Source organism: Eremomyces bilateralis (genome assembly GCF_010015585.1).
Source record: "Eremomyces bilateralis CBS 781.70 unplaced genomic scaffold P152scaffold_6, whole genome shotgun sequence".
Lineage (NCBI taxonomy): Eukaryota > Fungi > Ascomycota > Dothideomycetes > Eremomycetales > Eremomycetaceae > Eremomyces > Eremomyces bilateralis.
Genome location: NW_022985072.1, coordinates 240,176 through 255,816, shown reverse-complemented (window position 1 = coordinate 255,816; position 15,641 = coordinate 240,176). Strand labels below are relative to the sequence as shown.

The window sequence follows — 15,641 nt, the reverse complement described above, 5'->3', positions numbered from 1 at the left end:
GATCAACCTGAACCTGAGCAGCAGACCCGACCCGACCATACTCTGCGGTACTTTCTCTCCCTCCCTCCCTCCCTCCCTCCCGCCCCCGAGCCCACCCGAAACCCAGAACGAAACCATCGTCATGCACGAAAGCTGATGGAACAGGAAGAAGTGGAATGGGGAGAGCGGGGGAAAAAGGGGAGGGGAGTGAGAATACGGTGGAGGGGAAAGGGGATTGCGGATAGGTCGGAGGAGCCTGTCCAAGAGAGATTGGCTGGTTGGGATGGAGTAAGGAATGCGGTGTTCCCCCTGATCGCCGCCCTTCAATCGTATCGTTCCACTACCCGTCCTTCCTTTACTCCGACCGATCATGCATGCCATATGATGACTCGTACAGCCGATCAGCTATCCATCGTCGCCTCCCCACCGCGAAAGCATCCATCAGATCATGCACGGAACCAAGCCACAAATCATAGAACAAAGTTTCTCAACGTTATAAATTCCGAGTATCGATATTTTCTGTTTCTCGTTTACTTCAATATCTCCCTCTCTCCTCCCATCCCTCTCTCTCTTCCGGCGACGGAACCCCTCCCCCCCTTTCCTTCTAAATGGTTCATGTGGTGGTGGTTATGTAAGCCGAATTCCCAAGTTTTCCTTTCCTTCCCTTTCCCGTCATGCCGCAAGTCTGTGCAAAGTGGTGATGTCGCTGGTAAAGAAAATCGGGATCGATGGGAGGGAATGAAATGCAATGGAAGGGAAAAGCGAGGGTTGTAAAATCAAGGAGAGCGAGAGTGGGATGAGGGAGAGAAGGAGAGAGAGGGATACGAATAAACCCGTCTCGCCTCTTCTTCTTCTTCTTCTTCTTCTTCTTCTTCTCATCTTATCGACATCGACATCTCCGCGCAGCAAAAAATCGAGCAGAACAGCAAAGCATGAATTACAAGGTTTGGTTGTTGCATGGGAATCGCTGTGTACAAACTACAAAGGCATCAAATAGCTTTGATGTAGAAAATCGTGAATACTCGCTTGGTGGTGTGGGAAACAGCAACAAACGTGTCATGGCTCGTTAACAGAAAAGGATGAGGCATGGGGATGGGGAAATCAAATAGCAACAGCGACCCGTGAGAGACCCGCCTCACGGACCGAAGTGAAATCCGATAGATGGGACGGGGCGGTGATGAATGTCTGAAAATATCGCCAGTCTCTCACTCGCTCTCTATCCATCGTCATCCGCATCGTCCTCGTCATCCTCCTCGTCCTCCTCGCTCTCGACGGTTCGCTGCACTGTGCCAGACTCAGTCTTGCTCTTCTTGGACGGGGTGGACTTAGAGGGAGCTGCACCGGCCTTGCGCTTTGACCCAGATGCCTTCGCCGGCGGCTCCTCCTTGACCTCCGTGTCGTCCCCCTCGCCCGCCGCCTTCCGCTCCAGCGCCGCCACCTCGTCCGCCGTGAGGAACCGTCCGCCCGGTCCGCGCGGCCGCCGCATGGCGTGGTTGTGGCGCGACTCGTGCAGGTACGGCTTGCGGCCTTTGGAGGTGAGGCGGAGGGCTTCCTCGAGCTTCTGCCGCGCTATCCGCCGCTTGAGGATGCGGTGGAATTGCTTCGCGTTGACGTAGAGGGGCGATTCTTCGGCCGCGCCGGCGACCATCTCCGGCGACTGTTGCTGGGCGGGAGCCTGCTGGGCCATCTGCGGGGCCCCTGGGGGCCGGCTGACATGGCTCAGGGTTGGCTGGGGATGTTGCAGCGCAGGGCTGCTGATCTGCTGGCTCATGCGTCGCGATTGCTGAGGCATGGGAACCTGCGACGGAAGTCCGCCTTGGGGACCTTGCGGCGGTGATCGAGGATTCCGTCCGTCGACTTTGCCCGGAGCCTGCATGCGAGGAGATGCGCTCGGGTCTTGGCTCATGGGCATTTGCCCGGGCATATAATACGGCACGGGTTGCCCTGATGCCGCGGCCAGGGCCATGGCAGCATGCTGTGAAGTTGACTGTCCATACTGGCTATGCATGGGACCCGGCACCCCATATCCTGGCTGTGAATACCCCATTTGTTGAGTGGGGTGTCCTCCTGCGTTCGGCCCGCCTTGCGGCGGATATGCATTCCCTTGTGATTGCAGGATCGGCGAGGTCTGTGACGGTGGAGGATGCATCTGGTTTTGCTGGTTTGGAGAGGTGATCCCTCCTCCGGTTCCGGACGGTGAAGTGTTGTATGCGGCTTGGATGTGGGCGGGTGGATGGGCGTTGTGGTGTGGTTGTTGATACTGCGCGTATGTCTCCATGTTGCGCGTCGGGTGGAAGTGGGTCAGAGCGGTGACTCGCTGCTAGTGGAGGATGGCTGAGGATGTTGATACCCCAGAACGCCACTCAATTGCACGAGCAGGAGATAGCGGGTCGGTGCGTTCAGGCAGCGCCACTGGAACAACCGTGCAGCAGGTGTATATAGACGTGGGGATTGGAAGTGGCCAGTAGCGGAGGTATCCTGATGTAGGAAAGGAACGAGATAGGGAGGAACTGGTATCAAAATACGACAACTGAATGTCGAAGGGTTGGCGATGAGTGGTGGATGCGTCGAAGCCTACGAGAAGTGGTCAGCTTGGAATGGTCCAATAAGAAGGCAATGCAAGGTACCGGCAACTTACAGTCCACTTAATGATATTGGACGGTCGTCGCAGACGGAATCACGTCGTCGATAGGATTGTGTTCGGAACGGAGCGCAAAACTTTGGTGGTCTTGATGTTTGCGAAGGACGCGATCTTCGTTGATTGCTAACGGGCCGGCGGGTCGGTTGGGCAATCGATCAAATCTGGGACGGCGACAAGAGCCGGCAAAGCGTGGCTGGGCGATGAGTTGTCAAATATGCCACGCCGTGCAAGTTGGGGCTTTTCCCGCAGCAGATTCTCTTCCCGTGACGAGACGCGCAGGAAGCGATGATTTGGCAGCTCGCAAGGCGTGCAGAGTCAGTCGCACCGCCTGGGCGGGATGGGAGAAAAGTGGGCGAAGAGGCAGAGTGAGGCGCGTCCGAATCCGAACGCGGATGAGGCGGTGCGCGTAAGCGGGAGGCCCGCACGTTGATGGCACCGGTGAAAAGGTCGACAGTAACGTTTCGGGTCCTAAAGGTCCAGGTTAATGGTGTTCACGACGTCAATTGGCCGGGCGAGGATGGAATTTGTAGTCAAATAGGAAGAATTGGAGGTGGGCGGGAGCTTCTGCGAGGGTAAAGGCAAGGCCCGAGTATTCAAGGCGGTCGTTGGCCCATCCGTCACCCCTCGCGGGATGCCAGCAATGAGCGGCGGCGGCCAGCGTGACGATTGGAGGAGTGATGCGCTGGCAATGCAGCAAGCTGGGGTTTGGGGGGCGAGAGGGTGGTGTGCGCGTGGTGCAGAATGCAAAGCGTGTGCTAAACTTACCTGCGTTCAACCCGGGCAGAGATCCCAAAGATAGCGCCAAATGGAGGCAGCTGGGACGGTGCGAGGTAGATTAACGATTGCTTTGTTCAGCAATCTATGTCTGGCGCAAAGCGGACCAAGATTTGTTTGGCCGAGTTTGTTTTCCTAGTAGCTCGTGCAGTCTGTCCAGCCCGGCAGAAGATTTGGCGTTGAATGGGAACGAATAAGGACGAATAAGATCGAATAATCCACAGCAGAAGCCAGAAATGCTTCGGTAAAGGCCACAAGGCGTGAAGGCCGAAACTGTGACGACCTGTAACTGGTTGAGATGTGTCTCCACGTGTACGTCACGTGTCGGTCGGGCAGTAGGCAGTGGGCAGCAAGGCAGAACGCGGTGCAACTGCAATTGAAGCCTCACTGTTGATGACGCAGAAATGAGGATGAGAATAGTTGATTGGGTTGGATCGAACCAATTTTGGCTGTGCCGATGGTTGAGAGGTGACAATGTTGTTGTTGCTGATGACGGAAGCACGGCGTGATGAAACACGAGCAAATGCAACCTAGGCAAAAGTTGGGACTTGGGAGGGAACGTCGGAAACCGGAATCCAGTGCGTGCTTGACTGGGGTCGCAAAAGTTGCTTTGTGTAGCAGAATGCGACGGTAAGCAGGAATGATTCCTTCCGCTCCGGTGCGATGGGATGCGATGCGCGGAATCAACCACAGCGGACTACGATTCTGTGAGGTCAAAGTCGGATATGATGACAATGACCAGGGCTTGGAAGCGCGGTGGAGACGTGAGATGATGAGACGTTGGACGTGGTCCTGTTGCGGACTTGGATTGTGTCGCGGTGCCTGGGGAGGGGTTTGCGATTTGATCTTGACTGGCCAGAGAAGACGAGGCGAAGATTGACAATTGGGTAGTGGAAACCCACGGGCCAGGGAACCAGGACGGCGATCTGGAGAAAGTGTGGAATTGGGAACCGAGATCAGAGATTGAAGGGGGAATTGAGGGCGACGATTGGGTAGAGCGGAAAGCGGATTTGGGAGTTTGCGAATTGCGATAGGAGGATGGGGATTTGGAGGGAACGCAAAAGGATTGGAGAGAAATCGGGGGGAAGTTTGGGTTGAGAGATGGAAGAGCCAGTGAGGAGCGAGCGGGTCAAATCTTATTCTTTTGCCATTGGAGAGATGATGGAGGGAGCCGGAGTCTCGCATTTCAGCCGCGAATGACGGCTGGCCATTGCCGCAATTTGATGTCTAGACCCAGGGGCCTTGTTCGTCATGGCTTCGTTGCTTCGTCTTCTCCACCAAAACCATGGTCAATTATGAATTAGTAAAAACTGATATTACCTAGTAAATAATACACAGTCCCAGTATGAATAGTTCCCATCGGTATCGACATAACTGTGCAACTTCCCCCAAACAGCTTGGGCCTCGGTGGCTCTTTCCTCCCTCTGACCGCCAATAACTCGGAACAGGGAGCCAGGGACACTCCCACTGCAAGTCTCAACCAACGTCTGTCTGTTCGTATTAATATCCCATAGGTACCTTACTTCAGCATCCCCGTAGATTAAGAGGCAGCTCTCCAGTGCATGATGGGTCCTATCTTCAGTTTATGTACATGTTTATGATTCATAGTAACATACTCTAGCCTGGTACTCCGTAAGTGTTGATAGATAGTTGACAGTTGGGAATACAACCGGAGATGGATGGGCGGCTTGTTGTCCGGCGCTATGCCCTTTACGTCCTCGGTTTCCTTTCACACCTCACCCCAGCACTAGGAGTTCCCTAATCCTGGCCATCTTGTCATAATTATTGTCACAGCAATTTGATGACGGAGATGCCGTGCGAAAAGCTCTTCACTCCATGCTTTGTCGCTCAGAGGAAGAACAGACTGGGAGGATGGGAAGTGAAGCGGTGTGAGAGCCGTTCTGATTGGCTCTCTCCTCCCTCAACGTCATCTCGTCTCCATCTTCGTACTTCCGCGTCGTCGCATCAGGTGTGGCGGTGAAAACCCCCAAATTGCGGTCATGAAGCAACGCGTTCCCCCCTCGAGCAATGCTAGGACTTTCCTCGCCATCATCGCGGAACGAATCCCCATCAGGCGCTTACACCGGCCCTATTATGGGCCAGAAATCCCAAACGCGACGTTATTCAAAGCGACGTGAGTTCGGAAGTGAACATCGCAAGACCCGTCCGCTCCTCAAATTAGCAAAAAGGAAATACTTGGCGCGTCAATGATTTGTCCGCCCACGCGATCGGGAGGATGCGAGAGTGGGCGCTGCTCAGCAGCTCTGTCACTCGTGTGCCTGGTTGGTATGACCGTATGAGCATGATGGGGAAGCGATTGAGTGAGTGACACGCCGTGGCCACTGGCCAGTGATGTCGTGTCGTTCGGAAACTTTGCGTCGGCGCCTTTTGCTGAAGCCTGAAGCTTGGAATGCTGAGGTCGCGTTGTTGTCTGTGTACATTGTACCGGGGTCGGAGTGATCGGCGAGAGGAGCGTGACCTCGAGGTCAAGTCACGTCGACATAACCGCCGTGATTCTGCGACCTGCTTTGTGCGATTTCGTGAAGACGAGTTGAGAACTCCAGATGTCAGATGCTGCGGCTTGACTATTCCGATCTGCATGCGCTATCCAGTCGATCCTTCAAGAAAGCCTCTATCTGTCTCTCGTCACTATTGCTTCCTTGCTCCCCTGCTCACTCAAATGCATTTCAAATTGATATTAATAACTCCCCGCATGTCTCAAGTCTCAACCCCAACCGATCGCCACCCAGCAGTCCACTGTTCGCTGTCCAGCACGGGCAGCACCCTTTCCTCCACTCCTCAGTCCTCCCAGTCCCATTCCCACACCAACCTCTCCACGACCGATGTCCTTCTCATTTCCCCATCCGCGTGACATCGATGATCGAACCCCCAATCCTCACTCTTCATGCACCCCGTCGCTCACCAATCACAATATTCACCGCCCATTTGATGCTGTGATAGGACGCCACGCCGCTATTTCGCGGCGCTCCGCAGCACTCCGCGTGGGGATTGGCCAGTGGGTCAAAACTCAAAAGCTAGTTCCTCAATCCTTTGTTAAGGTTGCCTTCATACTTTAGCCTAGGTCAAGAGTCACATGTATGTTTGTCACAGACTTTGAGTTGGGAATGGATTGAGCCATTGGCGATCAGTTGCGCAGGGAAATTCAGAGGTCCGTCCTGGTTTGACTTTTGAAGGGCTTAGATCATCATGCGAGCGAGCATTTAACATATGGCGTTAGTTATTTACTTATTTCGCTTGAGGTCTGAAATAATATGTCATCAAATACCAACGGGCCGGCGGGATGGCCCGTGGAATGGCTTCTTCTCGTGTGGTCATGACTTGCAGCGGACGGCAAGGTGGGCCAGTGAGAGAGAGAATCGGAGCAAGGGCTGTGGAAGAGCAACGGGTGGAATCTATGCTGGAGAGTCGAATACGTGAGGGAATGGAGGCGGGAACTGGTTTTCGGCGTTGAAACTGGAGCGGAATCTCGAAGACTCAGAGACGGTCATAACCAGATCGTCGACAACTCGTTTACGGAATATATCTGACGATACTTCACGATCCATCTGCCCTACACTCCCGAGTCCAACCATGCCATGGTACGAAATATTAAGTGCCAGAAAGTACCAAACAACCCGATCTCTCAACCCCCCTTCCGACATCTCCCATATCATCCTATCCATCCGACCACCACGGCTCCTCGCGAGAAATACGAACACCATCTCGGACGACTCAGGTAAGGAGGTAGGAAGGGTGACATCTCGTCGCCAAATCTCCCCAGCCGTCATTCTTCCATTCACATCGCCGTGAAGCTCTTAGCCCGCCGTCCCATCCCAGCGCTCCTCGGCTGGCGCATGAATCCCCTCCTTCGCCATTAGAGTATCCGTAGCCACGAACACCTGCAGCATCCATGAACTCCGAACAAACTAAATAAATCAACCAAATCAACCCAACCGCATGAACCGAACCACTCCTTCAGATAAAGTGATCGACCTCAATGTAAATCACGGCAGATCAACATCCAGGAACGCCGACGGCATCACCCCAACGACAAGCAAGGCGTCTTTATTTATGTAACGCCAGCCGGGTCTCCCCCGTCGCCCGCATCTAGACCTTCTCAAAGATAGTGAAAGCCGCACTTCATGTACGGGACCGCGCCGTGGACACGGGTCCGCCGCTCTGTCCGCGACTTGCCGACGATGCCGCAGATGGTAGATTTAGAGGACCATGTGCTATAGGCTGGGCTTACGTAGTATTGACGAGGGTATAGTACCTACGCAGGCTACACTGGAGGGCTTCAGCTTGATGGGTAAGGCAATTTAGGTGAGGATGCGGAAGAATGCGGGGTCGGACAGGGGGATGCGATACTGTGCACAGGATGAGGCGATGGTGGAAGACGCTGGCGTTTCGGGTGGGCAGTGGCTTGGCGATATCAGACGTTTGTAGTTTGTACATGCTCACGATTGCAGTAGCTGAGGTTCTAGATAGATGGAGTAGAGGTCTGGAAAAGGGGTTGGGAACGCAGTACGTAGGCGACGCCGCGTTGATCAAGCAGGCGGATCGATATATCACCAGCATCAAGAAATCCAGCTAACATGAAGTCTTTGATATTCGAGTCCCATTGAGTATCCGTGGTAGTATTGTAACACACATACGCAACCCACGGCGACCAGTATCGCCCCCAGTTACGGAAAATCAGACATTATTAGATGGAGGTGCACACGAGCGTACCATATACCCGTGTGACCAAGGTGGGGATAACTCGACGGGGTCAAATCGTCTATTTACCACATGTACTCATGCCAGATCATGATACAAGCCGAGGGAATGTGGTGGCATCTAGCTGAGCGTGTGGAAACGAAGAGGAGGGGATCGTGTTCGCGCCTCACAGCCGCAACCTCTTGTTAGACTGCGCCAACTCAAGCGTGATCGTCCCCGCGCGTCCTTCAAGCTCCGTCTTCGACTCCACCTGGCTCACCACCGTATCCTCCACCGATCGCTTCTTGACGAGCTGCACGTTCGACGGCACGTCGCGCTTCGCCTGGGCGGTGACGCCGTTGTTCGCGAGCAGCTTGTCGTCGCCGTCGAGCGCGGTGCCCTGGACGACGTCCCTCAGCGAGGTCTGCTTCAGGTACTCCTTCATGGCGAGGGGGTCGGTGCGCAGCTCGGGCTTGGCGTCCATCAGATAGGCCATCAGGCCGGTGACGTGGGGGCAGGCCATGCTGGTGCCGTCGAGGGAGTTGACGTAGTTGTTCTGGCCGATCCACGAGGAGACGATGTCTTCGCCGGGGGCGTAAATGTCGTTGCAGGCGCCGGTGTTGGAGAACTTGGAGATCGTGTTGGTAATGTCGATGCTGCCGACGACGATGGCGGGGCCTTGGGAACCGCCAGAGGATCCGGGGGATGCGGTGCAGGAGTTGCCGGCTTCGTTGCCGGCGGCAACGGCCATGTGGATGCCAATTTCGCTGGCGGAGCGGATGGCGCGGTCGATACCGTCGTTGTCTGGAAATGGTGAGTTCATGTCGTTCGCTCCAGGAATTTACTGATACTTACGTCGGGCAAGACCCCAAGACATGCTCATGATGCTACCGACAAAGCCTTCCTCCTCCTTGCGTTTGTTGTGATTCTGAATCACCCAATCCATGCCCTTGAGCGTATCGGAGGTAGATCCGGATCCATCAGCCCCAAGCACCTTAACGGCCCAAATGTTGGCGCCAGATGCAACACCCAGCACATTTCCTGCGGCAGTGCCCGCAACGTGGGTGCCGTGGCCATCGCCGTCAGATGTATCGTTCTCGAATGAGAAGCCGGAGCGTGCTCGACCCCCGAAAGCGATGTGATCGGTGTAGACGCCAGTGTCGATGACGTAGATGTCGACGCCAGCTCCGAGCTCAGTGTTGTCAAACGAATACGTGAAATCGAGACCGGTGGGGTTCCCGGTCACCGTGTCCGCACTGGAGATGCGTTCCAGTCCCCATGGTGCGCCACCTCGTTGCGTGGCAAAGGTTGAGACGGACATGGCCTTCTCGACAATGGATACGTCGGTCATATTCAGAAGCGCGTCCAGGCAGTGATCTTCCATATTCGCCACGAACCCCCGGAAGGCCGTATTGTTGAACACGTATTTGACATCGTTATGATCCGAAGTCAATGCCAACCGTGCAAGAACATCGTGGATCACCGGCGGGGTGGGCTGGTCGTTGTCGAGGATGATGACGAATTCTTCTCCACCAGTTTGATGGGATTCTTCAGTTGATCGAGCAACTTGTCGAGAAGAGAGCGAGTTGGAGACATGAGGATGGAGAAGTGGTTTAGCCGCAGCCACAGCAGCCAAGCCGGTAACCAAAATGGAGGAGGTGAGTTTCATATTGAAGGGGAATATTCAAACTCGGAATAAAGAGTGTTCGACTCGGGTCGTTCAAAAAAATGAGGGAAAGACAGTATGTCTAAAGAGTCCGAGGGTGGCTTAGAGAGCGATTGATCTATGATTGACGGTGAGGAACTGTTCCAACACAAACAAACAATGGTGATGAAGGACGTGCTTCGGGAACTGACTGTGGGGTGTTATCAACTCGAAGGATCGTGTTGATGATTACAGTTCTGACTCGTGACAGTTATGACAGGAGGTTCCAAAGGTCCTGTCAATGTCCTTATGCCACTGGACAGTGATATAAACGACGGGCTCGTAAAATATGGGAGAACCAGCTCGATACCGGAAAGTTCAATAGGAAACCAAATAATAATTCACCCTCACGGGATTCACCAACGGGTCAGCAGCTTGCTGAGACTCCGCTATACTGAAATGCGAAAAGAGCGTACAGATAGGTACAACGAAAGGCTTTTAAATGACCCTGATAGCAATTAGGGAAGGACAGTTCAAACCGACAGAAGTTTTAAAAGATGGCACTTCTGAAGAGACACGAACGATTGAACAAAGATGAAGCATACACGGCATCACGACACACCCGCTAGTTAAAGGGAATTGGCAACGCATTGATCGAGGTGGGACGACGGAAACTAAGGCGGTCGATGAGAAGCGGGTCGTGTGGAACAGACCAACGACGTTGGCTTCGGGCCTGAAACCGCCATGACCGTGTGTCTCCGCGTCACCAAATCGCAGGTTTGGGTGATGGTTTGTTGGGCATTGGGAGACAAAGATACGAAACACCGCAGCCGGCGCAGAGGCCAAGGGGGGCGACGCATCCCTATTCCCACCGTAAACTTGTGGAAGATGTGCCTAGCAACCATGGGACCGATTGGCAAGGAGCAACGTCCAATCTGCCTGATACGTATTAAGTTCCCCAGCTAGGCGGCGGCTAGTGCCATGGACGCCAAACCGGGTAGCATTCGGGGCCTTTGGGGCTTTTTCAGACTTTCACAAGATGACCGATCGGGTAAGGGAGAGGGCGTGGAAGCGGAGGATAAGCGCAGGATAAAGGGGTGGCGCGACGTTTGAAGATGGGGGATGAGGATGCGCGTTAATGGGCGGATTAGCGGTTTCACGTCCCCGCAGTGGGAATGGTGCCACTGGACGCCGACTGGACACCGACTGGACACGGGGATTCCTCGGACAAGGATGGTTTGGAGTAGAGATGTTCGGTATTGGTTCCATCATCAATTGTGATCGGTGATTTGTGCGTGTCTGTGCGAACTGCGAGACGTGGGAAATGGGAAACGGGAATCAACTGGACAGTGATAGCGAACCAAACGGAGGCGGAACCCTCAGAAAAGGCTTGTCTCCGAAAATGGGTGGACGTCTGTCGTCTGGACAAGGGTCAAGGAGGACGGGGGATGTTGGGCAGATCCTGAGTCCAGAGTTCAGACCAGTCGACTGTCGAGCTTGTGATTAATATCGATGATGCTGGTGATGTGAAGTTTCCACTGAATTACCCTGGATCCAGGAACAAAGATTCTCGCATGAACTGCTCGTTTAAATGCTAATACAACCTTGACACTCTGGGATTCAAATACAGATTCCGTGGTCCTATCGCGCATCGTCTTTACAAGTTTGCATCCGATCTGCAATCTGCTCCCATGAGCGATCCCACTGCCGCTGTGTTGATCTCTATCAAACAGTGTCCAATATTCCAACATGTGGGACCGAATTCTACAGAATGTTGTTGAGTTGCTCTGCTGTCTTGTTGATCCCGATGGCTATGTACGTAGGCGGTGCAACTGCAACGGGAAAAGATGGGCGTGACTTGGCCCATTTCATCCCATACGGGGTACTCCGTACTGCACCACCAACTACCGACCCGTCACATCCTATCTGTGAATCTGTCGTCACCCCCAAAGGCCTAATCCTCACGGCTCGCCAAACGGCAAACACACGTTCTTATGATCATGGGGTCTTCAATTCATTATGATCTATGCTGCTGCCGTTGCCCCTGTGGAATACTCCGTCAGGAACTCGTCGTTATTCTCGAATTCCTCTCGAACCTTCAAAAATCATTAGTTTCCCACAGCCGATGGAATTCTTCTCGGGTGGTACTTACGATGTCCAATCCACCCACCAGCTCCCCATCAACCCACAATTGAGGGAAAGTCGGCCAGTCCGCGTACTCCTTGAGCCCCTGTCTGACGTCGTCGTCGGCCAAAATATTGAAGAACCCATATCGCACGTTTTTCTGCCTCAGTAGCGCCACCGTCTGTCTGCTGAACCCGCACTGTGGAGCGCTGGGCGTCCCTTTCATGAACAGCATCACCGGCGCCGCCTTCACCAGATCCTTGAGCCGTGCAAATAGTGCCTCCTTGTCTTGCTCACCAGTACTATCTATCGGTGCTGTCTCGTTTCCTCTGGCTCCTAGTGCTCCGTTCGTCGTGCTTCCCACATCTCCCAATGTCGTGTCCTCTGCCTTCTTCACCACCTGCTGCGCCGGTGGCAGTCGTTGGCCACCCGGTGCGCCACCCGGCGCCGCATGCCGCTCGACCGCTGCCCGCACCTTAGCCGCGTCGCTGCCGGATATCGTCTCGAGCCGTGCGCCGCCTCTCAGCAGCACGATGAACGGCACTGCCGTCACGTCGAACTGCTCGGAGACCTCGGGCACCTCTTCCGCGTTGATCGAGACGAAGCTGATGGCGGGCGGGCTCTGTGCGGGATAGGTGCTGGCGAGGGTGTCCAGGACGGTGGCCATCTGTTTGCAGGGCGCGGCCCATGGTGCGTGGAAGTAGACGACGAGGAGGGCGGTGGCCGGGACGGTGTTGGCGAAGGTTTGGAACCCGAGTTCGGAGGTGATCTCGGTGACTTTTGTGGGCTGGGGTCATGCGACGGTTAGTTTTCCATCTTAACGTCTACACAGGATGGATATGTACGCACTTCTGCCATGGTTTCGGGGGTTGGTAATCAGCTTGATGGCTCTGGTGACCGGGTTGACGGCGGGGAGGTGGCAGAAGGCGACGGGTGTACCTCTCGGATTGAGGTGCTTCAGGCTATGTCAATGTTTGGAGGCCGGTAGTCTCGCTTTTCTAAGCTATCGCAAGTGAATTGAGCAAAGATTCTCTAAGTTGTAAGACACAAATGGCGCAGTCGAGGCCTCGAACATCGAAGAGTCCGTGACGTGCTTTTCTGGCTTTTCATCACCACTCATCTTTAAGTGGGGCCTGATCATCTGATAAGATACCGATTTGGAAATTTGAGATTTGGCTCTGGGAGGTGAAATTTTGGATTGCAGACCATGTACGGCTTCAAGTGAACTTCAAGTCGGACTTTTACAAGAACCACTTCGCATATATCGCCGGCCAGGATGTTAAAAACAGTGTAAGGTCCAAACGAACGATTCAAATGAGAATCCCAAGCTGATATGTTATCTGCCATCCAGAAAACCCAAGACCGCTCGGTCCAAGAGGATCCTGGAGAAGAAACAACCGCAATTAGTCGAGAACCCGAAGACAACCCTCTTCCTCCGCGGCCAGAATGCAAGCCAGGTCGTCCAGCTCGCCCTCGCCGACCTAAACGCCCTCAAACGACCGTTGTCCATCCGATTCACCAAGAAGAACGATGGCATCCATCCGTTCGAGGACCCGTCGTCGCTCGAGTTCTTCTCTGAGAAGAACGATGCCGCGCTCCTCGTCTTCGGCTACCATAGCAAGAAGCGCCCGCATTGCTTGACATTCATCCGCTGTTTCAGCCACAAGGTGCTGGATATGCTGGAGCTGTACATCGATCCGGAGTCGTTCCGCACGCTGAACCAGTTCAAGAACGAGAAGTGCGCCGTGGGCGCGAAACCGCTGCTGTCCTTCTCGGGGACGCCGTTTGAGAGTCCGACCACCAATGCATACAGCGTCGCCAAGAGTCTGTTCGTGGATTTATTCCGCGGCCATGACGCCCCCAGCATCGATATCGAGGGGTTGCAGTACATGATCCATATCAGCGCGGAAGAAGAGGTGGAGGGCCAGCCGGCGCCGAAGATCCGGATGCGGGTCTACAAGCTCGTCACGAAGCGGAGTGGGGAGAAGACGCCGCTGGTCGAGCTGGAGGAGATGGGGCCACGGATCGACTTCCATGTTGGGAGGCATAAGCAAGCGGACGAATCAATCATGAAGGAGGCGTTGAAGAGGCCGAGGGCGCTCGAGGTGCGTATCTCTCTTCCTTTTCTATTGAAAGCATATCTGACAAGTCTATCTGTACAGGCCAGGACGAAGAAGAACATCGAAACAGATATCGTGGGAGACAAGGTCGGCCGGATCCATGTCGGCAAGCAAGACCTCACCCATCTGCAGACCCGAAAGATGAAGGGTCTGAAACGCGATCGGGGGGAGTCAACTGTGGACGCGACCGACCTCAAAGAACGCTCTGCAAGCCCGCCGCCAAAGAAATCTCGTGCCGAGACTTGAGATGTTCCGCGACTCTCACGATGCAAGCATATCCATCCACATGGGTTGTCGATACTAAATTCACCAAGGAGTCGTGTTGCAGGTCTCGACAAGTTATGGTGGAAAGAGGGGGCCAATCCCCCCGTTTCGTCGTCACTGTCATGAGCTGTTTTGTTGTGCCAGGGTGTTTTGGTAGAGGCGCTAGGAGCGGGAAAATCAGCGATAGGGTTATCGGCGAGGAGGATTAGGAAAACATACCAACAAGTTTCGCAGCAGGACGACAATGGTCATCTTGCCAATCGCGGGGATATATATCGAGGCGCGATCTTTGACGCCGGGCGCGAAGTTCTACGAGGCGTTAGTGTCAAGCGAAGGATGACAGGGAGAGCACCTAACCTTTTCGCTGGAGAAGTTGATGCAGACCGCGCCGTCTTTGATCAGCTCCAACGGCACCTTGAACTTGTCGCCAGGTACACCGCTAATGACCACATCACTCAGTGGAATGCAGTCCTTCATCGTCCATCCCGGTTTCTCCGTGACCTCGTGCCGTTTCTTCTTCAACCCTTGCCCACGATGAAACCCCAGCACATCGTTCACATCGACCGAGTACACATACGCTCCGTCGTTCGCCAGCAGCGCCGCCAGCGGTCGTCCGACCACTTCGGACCGGTTGATGACCGTAATCGTGCGCCCATGCAGCCGATTCCCATACGGCAAGATCGTATTGTAAATCTGCAGATACTCCAGCACCTTAATGACGGCCAACGGCGTGCACGGCAGGATGCTCTTCACCTTCCGCTCCTCGTCCAGGAACCGAATGTTCTGATACATGTTGAAGATATACGTGTGGCTCAGCCCCTCCACGTCCTTGTTCAGCCCCACGATCTGCTGCAGGTACCGATCGTGCTGGCTGCCATAGATCGGATAGTAAACAATGATCCCGTGGACTCCCGCGTCGGCGTTCGCCGCGATGAGGCTTTCCTCGAGGTCCTCGCGGTCGACTTCGCGCAGCTCGAACTCGAAGCCCAGCTCGCGGCAGTTGCGGCCCGTCCACTCGGCGTACACGCGCGCGGCCGGGTCCTCGCTGCTAAGGAATCCCACTAACTTCGGGGGTTGCGGCGGGTTGAGGGCTTGAAGACTCTGGATTACCTCCTCCTGGAGCTTCTTCGACATCGTGTTGGCCAAGAGGACCTTGCATTGGGATTTTGGCTCCGGCTTAGGTTCCATCTTAATCGTCTTCTAACTAATGGTTCTTTGCTCTTCTTTGTTTCTCAATGCCGTCGTCAATGCCCTTTCGACAACGGTCAGATTCCTTATCAAATTTTTCGATCGGCCGGAGGAACGCGGTATATAAATTCGAGCAATTCAGGCCCTGGCTCCGATGACGGCTGGCATTTAATTTTCTTGCTTGATGCATCCATCCCACAGAGATCCC

The 15,641-nt window shown here is 54.5% G+C and overlaps 8 protein-coding genes across 8 annotated transcripts; 2 read left to right on the top strand and 6 right to left on the bottom strand.

Moving 5' to 3' along the window:
* Positions 1 to 92: 92 nt before the first annotated feature.
* P152DRAFT_288014 (uncharacterized protein) lies at positions 93 to 974 on the top strand. Its single transcript, XM_033674990.1, has one exon. It carries the CDS (start codon positions 136 to 138, stop codon positions 751 to 753), a length of 618 nt encoding a protein of 205 aa, XP_033535299.1. The 5' UTR covers positions 93 to 135; the 3' UTR covers positions 754 to 974.
* A 296-nt stretch (positions 975 to 1,270) lies between these two features.
* P152DRAFT_385858 (uncharacterized protein) lies at positions 1,271 to 1,654 on the bottom strand (the record flags this gene model as incomplete). The annotated part of the gene is made up of 1 exon (XM_033675823.1): positions 1,271 to 1,654. A coding segment is annotated over one exon (384 nt), but the record flags the coding sequence as incomplete, so codon positions are not given.
* Positions 1,655 to 3,552: 1,898 nt separating this feature from the next.
* P152DRAFT_288011 (uncharacterized protein) lies at positions 3,553 to 4,678 on the bottom strand. Its single transcript, XM_033674989.1, has one exon. It carries the CDS (start codon positions 4,577 to 4,579, stop codon positions 3,779 to 3,781), a length of 801 nt encoding a protein of 266 aa, XP_033535297.1. The 5' UTR covers positions 4,580 to 4,678; the 3' UTR covers positions 3,553 to 3,778.
* A 3,308-nt stretch (positions 4,679 to 7,986) lies between these two features.
* P152DRAFT_480901 (subtilisin-like protein) lies at positions 7,987 to 9,876 on the bottom strand. The gene is made up of 2 exons (XM_033681781.1): positions 8,948 to 9,876; positions 7,987 to 8,896 (listed from the first exon to the last, which is right to left on the bottom strand). The coding sequence occupies exons 1-2, from the start codon at positions 9,759 to 9,761 to the stop codon at positions 8,280 to 8,282; spliced, it is 1,431 nt and encodes a 476-aa protein (XP_033535296.1). The 5' UTR covers positions 9,762 to 9,876; the 3' UTR covers positions 7,987 to 8,279.
* Positions 9,877 to 10,736: 860 nt separating this feature from the next.
* P152DRAFT_287820 (uncharacterized protein) lies at positions 10,737 to 11,111 on the bottom strand. Its single transcript, XM_033674987.1, has one exon. The coding sequence runs from the start codon at positions 11,007 to 11,009 to the stop codon at positions 10,770 to 10,772; it is 240 nt and encodes a 79-aa protein (XP_033535295.1). The 5' UTR covers positions 11,010 to 11,111; the 3' UTR covers positions 10,737 to 10,769.
* Positions 11,112 to 11,624: 513 nt separating this feature from the next.
* Positions 11,625 to 12,858, bottom strand: P152DRAFT_287804 (glutaredoxin). Its single transcript, XM_033674986.1, has 3 exons — positions 12,711 to 12,858; positions 11,890 to 12,648; positions 11,625 to 11,833 (listed from the first exon to the last, which is right to left on the bottom strand). The coding sequence occupies exons 1-3, from the start codon at positions 12,717 to 12,719 to the stop codon at positions 11,762 to 11,764; spliced, it is 840 nt and encodes a 279-aa protein (XP_033535294.1). The 5' UTR covers positions 12,720 to 12,858; the 3' UTR covers positions 11,625 to 11,761.
* Positions 12,859 to 13,101: 243 nt separating this feature from the next.
* Positions 13,102 to 14,727, top strand: P152DRAFT_457042 (Brix-domain-containing protein). Its single transcript, XM_033679150.1, has 3 exons — positions 13,102 to 13,151; positions 13,213 to 13,966; positions 14,024 to 14,727. The coding sequence occupies exons 1-3, from the start codon at positions 13,138 to 13,140 to the stop codon at positions 14,225 to 14,227; spliced, it is 972 nt and encodes a 323-aa protein (XP_033535293.1). The 5' UTR covers positions 13,102 to 13,137; the 3' UTR covers positions 14,228 to 14,727.
* On the bottom strand, positions 14,277 to 15,567 carry P152DRAFT_457041 (NAD(P)-binding protein). Its single transcript, XM_033679149.1, has 3 exons — positions 14,603 to 15,567; positions 14,465 to 14,554; positions 14,277 to 14,407 (listed from the first exon to the last, which is right to left on the bottom strand). The coding sequence occupies exons 1-3, from the start codon at positions 15,377 to 15,379 to the stop codon at positions 14,366 to 14,368; spliced, it is 909 nt and encodes a 302-aa protein (XP_033535292.1). The 5' UTR covers positions 15,380 to 15,567; the 3' UTR covers positions 14,277 to 14,365.
* Between the last annotated feature and the right edge of the window lie 74 nt (positions 15,568 to 15,641).

Coding starts and splice junctions, on each gene's coding strand:
- P152DRAFT_287804 (XM_033674986.1), bottom strand. Junction 11,834..11,889: donor TGGTGGGTGGATTGGACATC/GTAAGTACCACC, acceptor TGATTTTTGAAG/GTTCGAGAGGAATTCGAGAA.
- P152DRAFT_480901 (XM_033681781.1), bottom strand. CDS start 9,761: ATGAAACTCACCTCCTCCATTTTGGTTACCGGCTTGGCTGCTGTGGCT. Junction 8,897..8,947: donor GTCTTGGGGTCTTGCCCGAC/GTAAGTATCAGT, acceptor CACCATTTCCAG/ACAACGACGGTATCGACCGC.
- P152DRAFT_287820 (XM_033674987.1), bottom strand. CDS start 11,009: ATGATGGAACCAATACCGAACATCTCTACTCCAAACCATCCTTGTCCG.
- P152DRAFT_457042 (XM_033679150.1), top strand. Junction 13,967..14,023: donor AGAGGCCGAGGGCGCTCGAG/GTGCGTATCTCT, acceptor CTATCTGTACAG/GCCAGGACGAAGAAGAACAT.
- P152DRAFT_288011 (XM_033674989.1), bottom strand. CDS start 4,579: ATGCGAGACTCCGGCTCCCTCCATCATCTCTCCAATGGCAAAAGAATA.
- P152DRAFT_457041 (XM_033679149.1), bottom strand. CDS start 15,379: ATGTCGAAGAAGCTCCAGGAGGAGGTAATCCAGAGTCTTCAAGCCCTC. Junction 14,555..14,602: donor TCAACTTCTCCAGCGAAAAG/GTTAGGTGCTCT, acceptor AACGCCTCGTAG/AACTTCGCGCCCGGCGTCAA. Junction 14,408..14,464: donor TCCTGCTGCGAAACTTGTTG/GTATGTTTTCCT, acceptor TCCCGCTCCTAG/CGCCTCTACCAAAACACCCT.
- P152DRAFT_288014 (XM_033674990.1), top strand. CDS start 136: ATGGAACAGGAAGAAGTGGAATGGGGAGAGCGGGGGAAAAAGGGGAGG.